The sequence below is a fragment of the Xenopus laevis genome, chromosome 7S (genome assembly GCF_017654675.1).
Source record: "Xenopus laevis strain J_2021 chromosome 7S, Xenopus_laevis_v10.1, whole genome shotgun sequence".
Classification (NCBI taxonomy): Eukaryota; Metazoa; Chordata; class Amphibia; order Anura; family Pipidae; genus Xenopus; species Xenopus laevis.
Window position 1 is genome coordinate 25,225,743 of NC_054384.1, and position 17,674 is coordinate 25,243,416.

Here is a 17,674-nt window from a genome sequence, read left to right on the forward strand (position 1 = left end):
TCACTTACACCACAATATCACTTTATAAAAGAAAAAAATGCTATTTTACTCATTCCTCTATGTAAAGTAATAACCAGAAAAACAGCTCAACACCTACTTTGATTGCTGACTTGTCTTCAATGCATTGATACATTTGCCCAGAATAAGCAACGATGTGTTTATATTGCCACTTTCCTTTAGTCTCTCTCCTTCATTTTGAGTCTTTGTGCATCTTTCAGAACCAGCCAAATCACACAGTGCCAATCTAAGAAAAAAAAATATTTTATGTATTTGAAGCAGAGCCATAAAGTATGGTGATTTCTTAATAATAATAGTGCATTGTACTTCTATCATTAGTCATTTAAGAGTCAACATTCAGCTGTCCCAGTTAGAATTTTTTTATGAAAGAAAATACATGCAACCAAAATATTAAAGCGACACTGGCAAATTCCATGTATTCAAGTTACTATCACTAGCAATGAAGGATGGCACTATTACATTTATCCCTCAAAATGAAGCAATGCCGACACTTTGACAGGTGTGAGTAGAGAAGCACTGGTCAATCACACTGGACTAGGGCCACAATCCTTCAGTAAGCTGGAGTAATGTTTATTCTCCACACCATAAAAGCATTTCCCTCTACCAGCCTATCAAGAATAGCTAACTATTTTCCAGCTAAGAACCAACGATGTCCTGCACTGCAAGTACAGCTTAGTTGGGAGGTCTGTATTTTAATTAATGAATAACAGTCCTGAATAAGTACGGATTAATAATTTTTAAGAGACACACATTCTTTTCATTAATATGAATATGTTAGTATAACTTTAAAGACTGTGTGAGCCTATCTAAAAATCATTGAATTATTAATATAATCTTTAGGCCATAGGAGACTTTTACCAATAAACAAGTAAAAATCACCCTGCAGCTATGACATACTGTATAAAAGAGCAATATTTTGAATCCATACAATAAATATCCCTTGGTTCTAGACTGTGAATTTAACGGTCTAAGAATATGGAATTTAATGTAAAGGTCAACGTCCCCTTAATAAAAGGCAACAAGTCTGACTAGATTTTACCAGGTCCTTACAGATTTGTGTTTGTCTTTTCCTTCTAACACCCTCCAGTAACTCTTAAGGTGGCCATAGACTCAAAGATCCGCTCGTTTGGCGACATCGCCAAACGAGCGGATCTTTCCCCGATATGCCACTAAACAGCATGGCTATATCGGGGGTAATTCGAACGTTCGGCCGTATGGCCGAATGATCGAATTACGATGCGCCAAGGGGCTCCGACAGGTCGGTCGGTTAAAAATCCAACCTTCCCGATCAATATCGTGGCCAGATATCGATCGGGAAGACCCGTCGGAAGCCCCCATACACAGGCAGATAAGCTGTCAAATCGGTCCAAACGACCGATATCGGCAGCTTTATCTGCCCGTGTATGGCCACCTTTAGGCTAGTAAATTTCCCACAGGTTACCACAGCCAGATGAGAGAGAGATAATGGAGACACTTGATGGATAATGCTGCAGTCAGTGTTTGATCATCACTGAGGAAACAAGCACCGGCTTCTATTACTGACCTGGTCAGTGTACCCGTCTCCTTTGCTGCATGCATTAATAGTACAGGCTGTATTATTATTTAACATACAGGATCTCTAAATAGGAATGAATATATATATATATATATATATATATATATATATATATATATATATATATATATATATATATATATATATATATATATATATATATATATATATACACACACACACACACAAATGTAATATAAAGCAAATAATTCACTTACTCGCTGACTTTTAACACTCGGGGTATATCAGAATCTTCAATTTTCAATAGTCGAACCGTAAAGATGCTGTGACTAAAATAGTGCAGAAAATTCTCATTAATATAGAAATGATCTTGTATGCACAACAGGCAACAATTGATAGCCAACTGCATATTTGGGGGGGGGGAAATTATGTTTTAGATTTTTCCCAAGACTCGCTCCCTGGAAAGAAAAATGCACTTGTTTCTTAAAAATCAGATGGCAGCAAGCCAAAGTAATTGATTACAGAAAATGTGATTAGTGTTGCACTGGAGCACATTACTATCTTCTTCCGCATCTTCAGTTTTCTCTTTGGCCCGGGCATAGCAGATTCAAATGCTGACTTTTCTGAGTGATAATTGCCTTTAGGCTTAATTGTATGTCTTAAAGGTAAAAATCTCACTTCTTCTGATTAAGCTAATAGGCAGAGGTTGTTAGGATTCATCAGATCAGAACTCACCTCCTGCTAGATGAACTGTTCAGTTTTGTATATGCAATACTTTGGAATTTTTTCCCTAAAGCTAGGATTTTGCATGCCTCTGTTGAATCAGACACTTCTATCCACTGAAGATCTAAAAAGATAAAAATGAAAAGACTTTATTTAGCTTTAGAGAGGAACAGTCAAAAATGTAATTTCTAAAAGACATATGATCCTACAGATAAACATGTGACTGTGTCGAATACAGCTGAAAATGTTCTGTCCCTTTTCTACGGAAATTGCTCTTGGTTCATGTAGTGGATCCTAAAAATTTAACTTTTTAGGAATTTAGTACTTTATGGATTTTGTTATTATTTGATAGAAGAAATTCACACACATACCTTTAACAAAAGAATATCCTTTAAGATCCAGAGCAAGTCGCAGTGTTTTTCTTTTATAGAACTTATCACCCGATATTGGGTCTAGGAGATCATAAATACATTCATTGTAGATTTCACAAAAAGACACCCAGACGGAGAATTTTGCTGAACCGTCCAAAGCCAATTTGGACTCTTCTGAATGCCTTAAATGATCGTCCATATCAGATAAAATACTTGAGGAGTTTGTCAAACCTACAAGAGAAGAAAATCAAACCTGGCCTTGCTAAGCACACAAATACAAAATAAACCTTGATTCCATTGATACTGCTTTTACCTAAACCCCACCAGCACAGATGTCGCCAAAGGTTACATAAAAATTGCAAATTTCAAATACGATCATTAATAGAGAGATAAAAGTAAGCAAAATCCTCTCTGTATTATCACAATCTTTTAGTCTTGTGGAAAGGCCTAATTTTTTTTTTTTTACTCTGTAACAAACAAGTTATACATTCTTGTAAGAACCTTGTTTGTTCTAAATGTTCTAATGTATAGTGTGGCGGAACTTCCTGGTGCTATGTAAATAAATTATAGTTAAAGGACAAGGAAGGGATAATCCCTGGGAGGTGCCAAATGTTAGTCCCCTGTGTGTAGTGACAGGAATTCATTGGATGCACGTGTCACTGTGCACATGGTGCAGATTTCAGCTAGAAACCATTTGTGTTTGCACTTTCTGGCCTAGTGGATTACATTTAAAGGAAAAATCAACCTGTGGGGAAAAAAACCCCGTACCCCCCCCACCACAGGCAGCCCTCCCTCCCTCCTCCCCGCAGGCCAACTACCCCCCCGGGGAGATGCCCCATACTTCCACGTGTCCATCTTCTGGCTCCTCTGTAAGCCGACTGAGAAATCGGTATTTCTGCGCATGCGCAGCTTGCGACAACTGCGCATGCACAGAATTACACTGAAATTGCCAGAAGATGGACGCGTGGAACTTCGCTGGAAGAATCTGCGCAGAGGGGTAAGTATGGAGTATGAGGCATACAGGGTTTTTTCCCCACAGGTTGATTTCTCCTTTAATCCTGTCACTTCACACACATGATGGGTTAGTGCAGTAAAAGCTTCTATTCTGTTTACACAGGCGGTTTAAATGGCATGTGTGTTACATGCCTAAGGCATATTTTTTGCACCCATTACAGCAGTGGTCCCCAACCAGTAGCTCGTGAGCAACATGTTGCTCTCCAGCCCCTTGGATGTTGCTCCCAGTGGCCTCAAAGCAGGTACTAATTTTTGAGTTCCTAGCTTGGAGGCAAGTTTTGGTTGTATAAAAACCAGATGTACTGCCAAACAGAACCTCAATGTAGGGTGACAATCCACATAGGGGCTACTAAATGGCCAATCACACCACTTATTTGGCACCCCAAGAACATTTTTCATGCTAGTGTTGCTCCCCAACTCCTTTTACTTCTGAATGTTGCTCACGGGTTCAAAAGGTTGGGGATCCCTGCATTACAGTGTACAAAGGGCAGATTTCTGAAAGAAAGTGCTGAAATCCAGTCAGCGCAAGATTCCCCTCCTGCGAATGTACACAAGTATCAGGCGGAAAGGGGGCCAAATCTTAATTTTCTGCAGAGAAAATGTAATATGTGCCATTAACCTTAGGTAATTTTGAAGCAATAATCAACTGGCCCACAACTCCACTGTCAGGTCAGCGCAATAAACCCATTTTTGCAGGAATATCAGGAAGGGCATCACCAGAGCCCATTTTAAAGTAAAACTACACCCCCGGACCATGTAGGTTTCTAACAAATATACTGCATAAAACAGCTAATATGTAAAACCCTACTTTGTGTAAATAAACCATTTTCATTATAATATACTTGTTTAGTAGTATGTGCCATTGGGTAATCATAAATAGAAAATTGCCATTTTAAAAAAATAAGGACCTCCCCTTGGGATCGTCTGATTCATCGTGCACACAAACAAACCAAATATGTTAGGTCACATGAGCCAATTAACAGACAGAGTTCTGTCTTTTGCTTCCACACTTCCTTCTGTTACATTTAAAGCTGCAGTATTTCTGGTAAGGTGATCTCTGAGGCAGCACAGAGACCATCACAAAATTCAAGGCAAGAGATGTAAAAGGGCAATATTTACTTAAATATACAATTCTTTAATATGCCACTTAATTTGATATAAACAGTTGCCCAAGTATTATTTCGGGGGTATAGTTTTCCTTTAAGTAAATAATTCTAATTATCAAAAATGATTTTTCTCTGTAATAAGACAGTAACTTGTTAACTAAGCTGCATGAATTCATATTGGTGGCAAAGCAATCCTATCGGCTTAATTTAAGGTTTAAATTATTTTTACAAAAAGTTCAAAAATATTACTCTTTATCATAAATATTAAAAAGTAGGCATACAGACCAATTGATGCTCCGCCTAGGCGGAGCATCAATTGAACTTTTTGATCTGAGTGCCCTTTGGAGTTGGGGGCTATATTCCAGCACCTTGGCCCTTTTTTGACAGGCCTGTATAGACTGCAGCAGTTGAGTAGAAAATTTTTTGGATTTTAAATTATTTTTTAGCAGATTTAAGTAACGACCCTATGATATTCCTCTAATCAGAGAGTGTTTAATATGTTTTAATACATTAGGCTTATTTTTCCACGGAATCCCATCTGCAAACTATAGAGTTTCCAAGCTCAGTTCTCATACAATACCTTCATCATTAATGAAGTCTGTGGTATCTTGACAGTTCCTGCTATTGTTACTTCGTATACTGCAATCCACCTTTAGAAAAAAATAAATAAATGATATAAATATATTTCTGAAACCACACATACAAAACAGAGGCCAAATAAAACTTCTTGATTTAGCAAAACCCTAGCTATTGTATGCAAACTTTAATTTCTAAATAATTAAAAGAACCTTACGCAAAAAAGTACAGCGGTCACTCCCCAAAAAAGTTTTTGAAAAATCATTGATTGTTTCTTCTTGAACTATCTCAAAACTACCTATTATTCTGAATAAAGCAACTGGGTTACTCTCTCCAAGTTTACTAACTTTCTTCTGGCACACTACAGTTTAGCAATTTTTCATTTTTTCACAAGACTGCTAAAAGAGACTCGCCTCTTTAATTTGACGAAGTACAGAATTCTTAAGAGCAACTTCCGCTTTAACCTGCTCTTTGGTCAGTCGTACGTAATCTTTACATCTGTGCGGCTTCACATCCATTTTATTATACACTCTTCCTTGAATGGAATTAAAAAGCATATCCATTGACCGAGGCAAAATACCCTCATTGTCTTTTGTACCTACAACAAAGAACAAAGGGAAAAAGAAACGCAAGATTAACATGAGCCATCTTATCTTCGCTACTGCATACATGTACATAAAAAAATCATCTGATCACTTCGACTGGATTTAGGGGAACATACTGCACAATTTAACCAACTAATGTTTAGCGTTTTTTTTTTTTCTGCAAATGAAAACTATGCCTATTAGCAATGCACAGTCAACAAGTTTGTGACCCAAGCATAACCTGCTCTCCCACCCCAGACCCGACCAGCTCCAAGTATGCTGGCATGATTTAGAAATCAAGAAGAACTTCTGATAATCACCAGACGAGGTTGTACCAGGGGAAGGTTTAGGCTCGCTGGAGGAGGAATTTTTCAGCCCAAACCTACCCAGTCAGTTTTAGATCAGCCCATGTGATATTACTGCCCATGAGAGATGCTTTGATTAAAGGTTACTGGTTGGTAAAGCCAATCAAAAATTCCTACTTTGATCACTGCATGAAAGGCAAGTGCTTGGGCTACCTTCTATTGAAAAAGTAAACCTGTGAAAATGATAGTGGCAATGGCTTACATTTTGGCTTCACCATCATTTGTTCAGTAAACATGTGTCAAATGTTATATGCTCAAAAATATGATTGTGCAGAATAACCACATCTAAATCACATCTAAATCTTGTGAGACCTGGTACACACGCCTAAGCACAGTCTATAGGAGATTATACCAAACCAAACCTGAACAGTAATTTTACTAAAGCTGCAATGGTGGGTTCGGAAACAAATAAACTTGTCATTCGTATTAGCTGACATGTATACACAGCTTTACAGGCCATTTGGGATTGAAATCAAGCTTAAGCTCCCCATAGACGCAACGATTCTTCTTGCAGAACGACTGATTTTAGGGAAGTCCGACCAATCCTTCTAAATTATCGTGCGGTTAGTGGGATTCGAACGTTCGTACATCTTACGATTTTTCGCCCAACATCTGTCAGGAAATTGATCGGCCAGGTCAAAAAATCTTTGTCGGTCCCAGTGCAATCTCTCTATGTTTGCAGGGCCAAGCAGGCAGCTCCCCTTTGTTTTCCTGGCAAATTGGTCTTTTTAGTTGATGGTCAATTCGAGAATATCGTAGTCTCACGATGAGGATCTGATCTTTTAAAAATCTCAACATCTATGGCCAGCTTTAGTCAGCAAGTAAGTATCGGGGATACTGGGTTATTAATACCTGAAGGTCCACAGGCTTCTCTCATTGAATGCTTACAGGTGTAGCCCCATGCTAATCACAGGCTCCATTTCACACTCATGAAGAGCGACAGTATTTTGAGGAATGACTGCACATTTAAGCGAGGAGCTTGCAAATATAATGTACAGTTACACATCACTGGTACAAAATGTGTGTTTGCTTCTGAAGCTTGAATACAGTTTCTAAAGTGGATATGTAGGCAGCTATTCAAGCAGAAATAAGGCAATGTTGCATGTGTTTAGTTAGCAAATAACAGATAAGCTCAGTAAATACAATGGTTTCAGTACTTAACTAGAGAGAAACAGGGGTCAAATGCCATTCATGTTTCTCTACAGAATTATAGAATGGAAAACCTTTTCCATATAAAATACAAGATATTATATGCCATCTATTATTCAGAATGCTCGGAACCTATTGAAAAGGAAAATTCGCCTGCCCTAAAGCACACGCGGCAATTGGTTTTCCGCAGTGCAACTTCTAAAAAACAAATGCTCTGTAAGACTACACATGTATTGTTATTGCCACTTTTTATTACTCATCCTTTCTAATAAAGTCCTTCTATTCATATTCCAGTCTCTTATTCAAATCAATGCATGGTTGCTAGGGTCATTTGGTCCCTAGCTACCAGTTTTTTAATGCAAATTAAAGAGCTGCTGAATGAAAGCTAAATAACCTTAAATAATAAAAACCATAGTCTCAGAATATCACTCTGTACATCATACTAAAATTTAACAACCTCTTTAATGTTTGCTTATGAAAGCTGACCTGGCCAGTAGAGATGGGCTACAGAAGACAACAATGAAAACGGGTGTCTTAGGTTAGGTTAGCAACTGTATTATGACAAAAATATAGGATTATTTTACTTTATATAGAAATAATAAAGAAAGGAGTGCCTGTGACTCCCAATACCTTTTGAGCACCTCCTTCTTGCCAGCAAACTTCTTAATAGAATCAGGCCTGCTACCTCTTTTGGCCAGTGTAAAGATGGCCATAGATGCAAAGATACAGTCTTGGTCACCCCAACATTTTTATTATGGCAATCGGCCTTTGGTTGATCAGATCTGCTTTAGAGCTGTTAATCACTCAATCTTTAAAGGGGTTGTTCACCTTAAAAATTAACTTATAGGCGCAAATTTACTAAGCGGTGAAAATTCGCCAGCGACGGCTTTGCAAGCCATTGCAACACTTCGCCAGGCGTAAATTCGGTAGGACAACGCAAATTTACAAAAATGCAAAGTTGCGTCAAGGGCGCCGAACGCTGGCGAATTTTGGCTAGCGTTACTTCGGCAAGCAAAGAGAAGTTGCGCTAGCATTGGGTAATTTGCATACGGCGGGAAGTGAAAGTACATAGCATATGTTGCAGCAAATACATTACACAAGTCCAGGGAACATTAATAAAATAAAATAGAGTTGTTATATTGCCCTACACATGAGCCCAGTGTATAGTTTATGTGCCATATGTTAGGAAATGTAGGGGGGAAGCTGGGTACCCAACAAACATTTTACGGACTCTTGCAGGAAGTCCTATACATTCCATTGCACTTCACCTGGTCTGAGGTGGCGAAGGCAAGTCTGGCGCACGAGGTAACGTTCAGTAAAATGCACATCTTAATGAATTAGCGGACTTATGTCCATTCGCCAGAGGGAAAATTCGCCTGGCGATAAAGTGCGAATGAGCGTTAGTGCATGTCTCTTTTGCTAGCGAATTTTCGTCTGCGCCCGTTAGTAAATCAGCGAAGTTCCGAAATGACGTCACCCCTTTAATGTTTACATAGTAGCTTATGAATATGACCTCTAGATGGCAGTATAGTACAGGGAAAAGAAAATTATAGCTCAGTGGTTCCAAAACTGAAGGTTTTTTTTTTTTTGTTTAATTGGATTTTCCAAAGTATAAAAGATTTACATTTCAACAGAGCATGTTAAGTATGATAAAATTACATAAATGGATATGTCATGCAGTTTACAATATATTACAGTTTATTATAATATGGTAACAATTAATTCATTGCATGTTGTGCTGCCAGCACCTATGTCTTTTAGTAAAAGAATGAACAATGTAACCCAGTACAGGTATGGGATCTATTATTCAGAATGCTTGGGACCTGGGGCTTTCCGGATAAGGTATTGTTCCGTAATTTGGATCTACCTTAAGTCTACTAAATAATCATTTAAACATTAATTAAACCCAATGGCATTGCTTTGCATCCTATAAGGATTAACTACAGTGGGGGTCATTTATAAACTTCACGCAAGGCAGATTGGTTCGTAAAATGAATACATTTGCCCTGCGCATGGTTATATTTATAAAGCTGAATAAGTGTGGTGCAAACAGAATTGCAAATATTTTTTTCACAATGTGAATGTCTATAAGAGCTTTTAAATATTTAAAAAATCGCAAATTGTGAATATTTATGCACACACTTTGCGACTGAATTACGCCACAACTTTGGTGGCGGAGAAAATATTCGCAAAACAGTTTTGCAAAGCGCAAAATAAAGTTACTGTCAACGTTATTTTCATGCACAAGAGCCTCGCACGTTTGGGTGCGCTCGCGCAAACTCCCGTCTCATTTGCGCACCATTTGCGATTTATTCAGAATGTGAATTCGCAAAAACTGGAAAGGCTGGCCGAGCTGTGCAACATATTGGCGTTCAGGAAAAAACATGGGCAATACAACCGTTTGCGAAAAAATATGCGCTGCGCAAACATTATAAATGACCCCCAGTATGTCTTAGTTGGGTATAAGGAACTTCCAACAAAGAAAAAGGAAAATTATTTTTAAAATTTTTAATTATTTGAACATAATGGAGTCTAAGGGGAGACCACCTTTCTGTTGTTTGGATCTTTCTGGATAATGGATCCTATACCTGTATTGTACATTCAATTCCCCCAATTCAGATATTTACTGGTTACACAATCTCCTGCCTATGTGTTCAGAGCAACCACCAACTAAGACATCACTCTTTGGTACTAAATAAATCATAAATATTTAAACATGCATATACAATAATGAGCTTGTAACTAGCAAGCTAGAACATTGCTTAAATATTTTACATGACTGATTTATCAACACACCTACATCAAGAGAAGCAGCTGCGCTTTGGGATCGGTGTATTTGGGGGGAACTAAAAAAAGGTAAACATGAGGAAATATTTGATGGACTAACATTATTCACAGTAGCAGCTCAAATTTCTGTGGAAAGACTGACATCTTGAGGATGCAACTGGAATTTTCTTTATAAGCTGATCATATTTGTAATGTAAGAAGAAGCTGATGTAAGAAGCCCAAACAACACAGGGAAAAAAAAAAAGTAAAAGCCATAATTACCTTGGAAGGTGAAAGTCTTGCCTGCATTAGTCACACCATATGTAAATATCAGACGGTTTTGACCCTTTATAAAATCAATCACATGTTGTTTTATTGTGCCATCAAAAAACTGTGCTTGTGTTGTATCTGGACCAAAGACCTACACAAAAGGAAAATCAGATATAAAAGATGGGGGGGGGGGAAATCAATATTAAAGGAAAACTAAACCCTAAAAATTAATAGGGCTAAAAATGCCATATTTTATATACTGAACTTATTGCACCAGCCTAAAGTTTCAGCTTGTCAATAGCAGCAATGATTCAGGACTTCAAACTTGTCACAGGGGGTCACCATCTTGGAAAGTGTCTGTGACACTCAAATGCTCTGGGCAGCTGTTGAGAAGCTAAGCTTAGGGGTTGTCGCTAATTATCCAGCAGAAAATGAGGTTGGTCTGTAATATAAGCCGATGCTACAGGGCTGATTATTAAATTATGATGCTAATTGCACTGGTTTCTGTGCTGCCATGTAGTAAATATCTATAGTAATTACTAATCAGCCTTATATTGTGACATTTATATTATATCTGTACTGTATATTGTGTGTTGGTCCCTAAGCTCAGTAAGTGACAGCAGCACAGAGCATGTGGAGTGTATCAGCAGTAAAAGAAGATGGGGAGCTACTGGGGCATCTTTGGAGACACATATTTACTGCTAAAGGGTTGTGGTTGCCTTGGGCTGGTACAGAAGCACAAAACAATGTACAAAATTTCTAGCTACTTCTTTAGTTAAGCTTTCCTTGTCCTTTAAGAGACAAGGCAAGCTCTGTCACAGGCAGGAATATGTGGCACTGAAGCAGAATTATCCATCAGAAAATGAGGTTGGTCTGTAATATAAGCGGATTCTACAGAGCAGATTATTAAATTCTGATGCTAGTTGCACTGATTTCTGTGCTGCCATGTAGTAATTATCTGTATTAATTACTAATCAGCCTTATATTGCAACATTTATATTCAATGTGTACTGTATATTGTGAGTCGGTCCCTAAGTGACAGCAGCACAGAGCATGTGCAGTGAATCAGCAGAAAAAGAAGATGGGGAGCTACTGGAGAATCTTTGGGGGCACAGATCTTCCCTGCGAAAAGGCCGTGGTTGCCTTGGGCTGGTAGAGAAACCCAAAACATAATGTACAACATTTCTAGCCTACTTCTTTAGTTAGGCTTTAGTTCTCCTTTAAGGCCAATGTTAGCTGAAAGTGTTCTCAATACACAGTTTGTGCACAAAATGTAAACAACACAGTAAACTATGGCTGCCCACCTGGAGGCACACAGACTACATGTGGCCCTTTACTAGACAATTATGGCACCCAGTCATCGAAAGTGTCCCACAAATTTGTCAAATAACAGACCCATGAGGTGCAATAAGTCGCACATCACTGATGCAAACACAACTATACTTGGGGAAGTACTTTGACAATTGCATTTATACACTAGAAGTAAACAGGTCCACGTTTTATTATAATAGGTGCAGTTCAATTTTCTTACATGAGTAAAGGTGAATTTCTGAGCCACAGATCCATTGGCTTTTTCGCTCAGTCGACAAGCCTGTGAATTGTGTGGGGGCTTTACCAAGACACTGGAGGAATCAGGAATGCTGATGCAGTCCTGACGAAAAAGGGAGAGAATGGTTATTTGATGTTTTATCCAACACTAGATAGCTAGAATCATACACATGGCACCGCCACTCACCTGGGCTTCTTTTTGTTCAGTTTCCCCAGCAGTAAAAGGGCGAACACGAAGGTAAACTTGCATATGATCCTGGGACCCCAAAGAATCTTTCTAGAATAAAAATGAAGTTTAAATAAATACATTAATACAACTTATCATAATTACACAAATTCTCTCCACAGGGGCTCAGCCTACTTTGGAAGCTGTTGATGCAGGTGCAAGGTGGCTTCATAGAAACTGGGAGAAAGGAAAAATAATGTATCCATGTTTCGATTAGACAAATAAAAATTGGGGGGGGAGGTGTAACACTCAGGTAGACTTTTGTGAATCCTTGTTTTGTGCAGAACATATTTCTTAATTAAAAAGTGATATCTATGATTTCTGTAATTTCTTTCTAAACTAAACAGGGAAAAAATGGAATTTGAAGCATGTCCCAATCCAACTTCCTGGTTCGTAAAAGCTGGCTAAAACAAATAAGTCCACTAAGCAGTCCTTTGTATGAGCTACTTCTTATCACTAAAAAAAAAAAAAAGGATGTTTAGGAAAGAAAAAAATATTCATAGATATTAATTAAAACAATTGGCAAAAAGTTAGCCCAGCATATGGGGTAATACTGCCCCTTTAAAGTTCCATGTGGTATCAGTTCATACAGTAAAATGTGATCTACCCAAACTACAGCATATATGGAAGTACCTGAGTGGATTCGGATTCTGAGCGTCCAAGTGATAAAAATTTGTCAGCCAAATTAGTCCTGAGATCATCGATGGGCTGTGGTTCATCCCTTTCTGGATAAGTTATTGCTACACCAAGATAAGAGGGCCTAGGAGGCGGATACTTCACTTCAGCAGGCTTCATGGCTCCTAAAACATGAAAACCATTTGTAACAAGACAGACAAGTAAAGTACATGCAAGGGATATTAAAGGGAAACTACACACAAACAATTTTGAAAAGTAAACATAATATCAAGAAACTTTACAATATACATCAATTAAAAAATATGCAGACTTTTCATGATTTTTAATGGTTTGGAACAGTTCCCTAAGCCTAGCCCCCTGCTCTGCTGCTGATCTGTCGGACTACTTTATGGAGCTGTCTGACTACTGTTACTTTGTATCAACAGCCATCTGTCCTTGGCATATATCCTCCAAACCCCACAATTTCCCACACATGTGATTTCAATAAGGAACAAAATATCACAGTGCAATGCATTTTGGGTTATGTACCAATACAGTAAAACCCTACCACAGAGGCGTCCAACCTTTTGGCTTCTCTGGGCCACATAGGAAAAAGAAAAATTGTCTGGGGCCACAAATGAAATACACAAACACTTTTGATTTGTAAAATTAAGGAAAATACACAGAAAAGAACTACAATACCAGTTGGATAACCAGATGGAGCTATACATTGGAATAAGGGACACCTGGATATTAAACAGATTTATTATATTATAATACACAAAAGCCATGAATATCTTGTAAATTATATCCTTATAAACGGTGAGTTCTGATGTCATCAGTTATAAACGGTGAGTTCTGATGTCATTTCTGTCACATGACTCACTGAAATTTGTGTATTATAATAAATAAAGTACCAGGATATTAGAAGTTACCTCGGAGTTCCATGACCTGTATAAAAACACTCGACCTTAGGCCTCGTGTTTTTATATGGTCATGAAACTCTTCAGTAACTTCTAATATCCTTATATTTTACAAGAGGGGGTACTTTATTCACTATATAATACACATGAGCCATGAATATCCTGTAAATTATATCCTTATAAACGGTGAGTTCTGATGTCATCAGTTATAAACGGTGAGTTCTGATGTCATTTCTGTCACATGACTCACTGAAACTTGTGTATTAAAATAAAGTACCCCCAGTTGCAAAATATGAGGATATTAGAAGTTACCTTATAATATCCTTATATTTTACAAGAGGGGGTACTTTATTCACTATATTATTACTAACTGGGCAATGGGCAGAGTCCGCCATCCTCCCTACTCCATAGGTCACCACATTGTTACAACCTGGCATAGTAAGACTGTTCCTAACAAGACGACAGACTGAGGTGGTTAATGTGTCTGGACAAAGTGTTATTTCACTCTCGTTTTCTCTGTATTTCCATACATTTATTTCTTATTTTTCCCTTTTCTCTCTCCTTCAAGCTGGGCCGCATTCATATCCATCCTGGGTTGCGTGCGGCCCTCGGGCAACAGGTTGGACACCCCTGCCCTACCGTTTAAATGTCCATCTGGCTACACTGTTCATGGGTTACTCGAACAAGTTGAATTCTCCTTTAAGTTATACAGAGAAAAGTCACACAAAGCAACAGCAGTCACACCGGCAAGTCAGTACGGGACCCATTATCAAGAATCGGAGGGCTGTAGACATTTACTTGAGACCTGTGCACTTATACCTCCAGCAGCCAACAAAGAAATGCCAAGGTGGCAAGTTTACACTATGCACAAAGACTGCTCCTATCTGCTGCCTTCTGAATGCATGTAAGTGCACAGGCATGGGATCAGTCTGTCAGCGCGCACACAGCAGATTTCGGTGCTTGAAATGATGCTCTGGGTACACTGACCAATTATTTTAACGTTATTTGTAAATATAAATGCCATTAAAAGCAGAATCTGCCCATTCTCTTTCATATTCTCTTCATTCTGAGCTCTGACTACTGAAACAATGTAGCAGAAGCGAGATCTGGAGGAGTAGAGACTTCTGTTGTGCTGTTTAAAGAGCTGGAACCAGACAATAAAAAGGGATAAACAAACACTGCTTTCAACTGCAACTCTATTTACAAATAACTTTAAACCACTCAGAAAAGATGCTTAGAATATTTTCTTTCATTGTGCAAAAAAAAAAAAAACAGGTTTTGGGTGGTTCACCTTTTTTTAATATGGTATAGAATTGCCAGTTGCAAACTGGAGAGCTGATGAATAAAAAGCTAAATAACTCACAAATGATACAAAAACAAAACCAACTGCAATTGTCTCAGAATATCACTCACTACATCATAATGAAAGTTAACTGAAAGGTAAACAACCGCCATAAATCAATCACCAACATGGAGAAAACAGCGGTCACACAGGCCATAAATGCGTCAGATTTTTATGTATCTGTAAAGCTCCTGTGATCAGTATCGTAACATTCTGTACTAATATTGTCTCACTAGAGGTGGACACACACGTAACAATGACAAGCTTTTCCACGACCATTTCATTAGAAACGTTTAGCGCTGATTCGTCAACTATACAGGAAGAAACAAAATAATTCTACCTCTCACGATTGAGCTGTAAACGATTGAGGTGCCCGATCAAAATCTTCTGTCTTGCCCAATTAACGAGACTCTGTTGCCTCGTCTCCAGTCAGATGTGTGTGTGTGTGTGTATGGACACCTTAAAGGAGAACTAAAGCTTAACTAAAGAAGTAGCTAGAAATGTTGTACATTATGTTTTGGGCTTCTGTACCAGCCCTAGGCAACCGCAGCTCTTTAGCAGGGAAGATCTGTGTCTCCAAAGATGCCCCAGTAGCTCCCCATCTTCTTTTCTGCTGATTCACTGCACATGCTCTGTGCTGCTGTCACTTACTGAGCATAAATACTAGGAATATAAATGTCACAAAATAAAGCGATTAGTACTTAATGCAGATAATTATTACATGGCAGCTCATTAACCAGTGCAATCAGCATGAGAATTTAAAGCAGAAGGAAACCCTTTCGGCTCAAATGCCCCTAATTTGTTACTTACCCCTCGGCGCAGGTCTTCTCCCGTGGAGTTCGCAGGCACCATCTTCTCCCGTGCGGTCTTCTTCCTGGATTCCCCGGCGTTTGGCGGCGCATGTGCAGTAGGAGCATTTGTCGGTTCAGCTCTACTGCACATGCACCGAAAGTCACAAAGTTTTCCAATTTCTTTTTTCGCCAACTTCATGATTTTCGGCACATGCGCAGTAGATTCCATCCGGCAAATGCTCCTACTGCGCATGCGCCACCAAACGCCGGGGAATCCAGGAAGAAGACCGCACGGGAGAAGATGGTGCCGGCGAACTCCACGGGAGAGGACCTGCGCCGAGGGGTAAGTAGCAACTATGGGGCATTTGCCAGGGGTGGGGGGGCCTATGGTGGGAGGGGTTTTGCGCCGAAAGGGTTTCCTTCTCCTTTAATAAACAGTCTTTGTAGCATCAGCTTATATTACAGGGCACTCAAATTTTCTGCTTTATAATTAGTGACAACCCCTAAGCTTAGCTTCTCAACAGCTGCTCAAAGCCCACTGAGCATGTGAGCGTCGCAGACACTTTCCAAGATGGTGACCCCCTGTGACAAGTTTCCTGGATCATTGCTGCTATTGACAAGCTGAAACTTTAGGCTGGTGCAAAAGTTCAGTATATAAAATATGGCATTTTTAGCTATATTCATTTTTAGGGTTTAGTTCTCCTTTAAGGGAAATGGGATGCCATCCAGGCACAATATACAGGTCTCCTGTTCATTATACACAAACAGAATATCACACAAAACCTCAGATCTGGCAGCTTTAGCCTGTGTAAAAGCTGTAGGGCAGAGGGGCACCTGCCAACATCATTATGTTCCTTGTAAACTCGCTGGTAGTCGGGTTATACACAGGCTCATCCAGCTGCAGTAGGACTAGACTAGAGAGCCCTTGCCATTGGTTGGGGCAGTACAATTGCCTGTAGTCTAGTGCCCAGTACACAAGATGAGCGGACAAAGGACATGGCAGCGGGTCCCCAGGGAAACAAAGTGTCTCATTAGAGTGAGTGACTAATATCAATATCACACACACACACATGGAGAAGACATGTATAAAAGGCAAGGGCGCGCCTCAGCATTCTACAGACAGAGCGGACCATAAGTCTGTGCGGGGCGACAGCCCGAGCTGTGATACAAAGCGCGCACCTTACCTCACAATCACCGGCCCTAACGTCAGATTTTTTTTTCACACCGTGACCATGCCAGGACACACCGAGCAGCAGGCACAGCGACACTAACGCTCCCTCCGTTCCTACCGCCGTCGCTATTCAAATTTGACCAATCCGCTGTCAATAGCGCTGGGCATGATGGGAAGAGGCGGTGCCGGCGGTAGGCGGGGCTGTATCACTCGGTTCCTTTCACAGAGACAGTAACACAGAAACGAGGGCGATGGGAAGAGGCGGTGCCGGCGGTAGGCGGGGCTGTATCACTCGGTTCCTTTCACAGAGACAGTAACACAGAAACGAGGGCGTTTACGCTGTTGTGACGCTAAAAGCAAACATTGTCATTGTTGCGCTTGCTTCTATTGTAGGTGGTCATACACTGTGCAGCTTCTGCTCTTTTCTGCCGGTGGCGGGATTCACAGCAGGGTTGGCAGGTTGGCTGTTTTCCTGCCAAATTGAGCTACTAATTTTAAGGCCAGGCAGGTTTTGAAAGTACAAACTAACCAAGGTACAGATTTGGGCTACTTATTGGCCTTTGGCTGGTTTCTAGTTTGGAAACCAGCCACAGTTTTTTT

The 17,674-nt window shown here is 39.5% G+C and overlaps 1 protein-coding gene across 4 annotated transcripts in view; it reads right to left on the reverse strand.

Moving 5' to 3' along the window:
- kif20b.S (kinesin family member 20B S homeolog) overlaps nucleotides 1-17,423 on the reverse strand; it is a 68,713-nt gene extending 51,290 nt beyond the window's left edge. For 2 of the 4 annotated variants that reach the window (XM_018226900.2, XM_018226898.2), the window contains exons 1-11: nucleotides 17,088-17,288; nucleotides 12,866-13,032; nucleotides 12,194-12,283; nucleotides 11,990-12,109; nucleotides 10,471-10,609; nucleotides 5,738-5,922; nucleotides 5,329-5,398; nucleotides 2,629-2,859; nucleotides 2,270-2,381; nucleotides 1,792-1,863; nucleotides 98-244 (exon numbers count right to left, since the gene is read on the reverse strand). In XM_018226900.2, coding sequence (XP_018082389.1) covers nucleotides 98-244; nucleotides 1,792-1,863; nucleotides 2,270-2,381; nucleotides 2,629-2,859; nucleotides 5,329-5,398; nucleotides 5,738-5,922; nucleotides 10,471-10,609; nucleotides 11,990-12,109; nucleotides 12,194-12,283; nucleotides 12,866-13,027 — 1,328 coding nt within the window. In that variant the 5' untranslated portion in view covers nucleotides 13,028-13,032; nucleotides 17,088-17,288. 4 annotated transcript variants of the gene reach the window in all.
- Nucleotides 17,424-17,674: the final 251 nt, after the last annotated feature.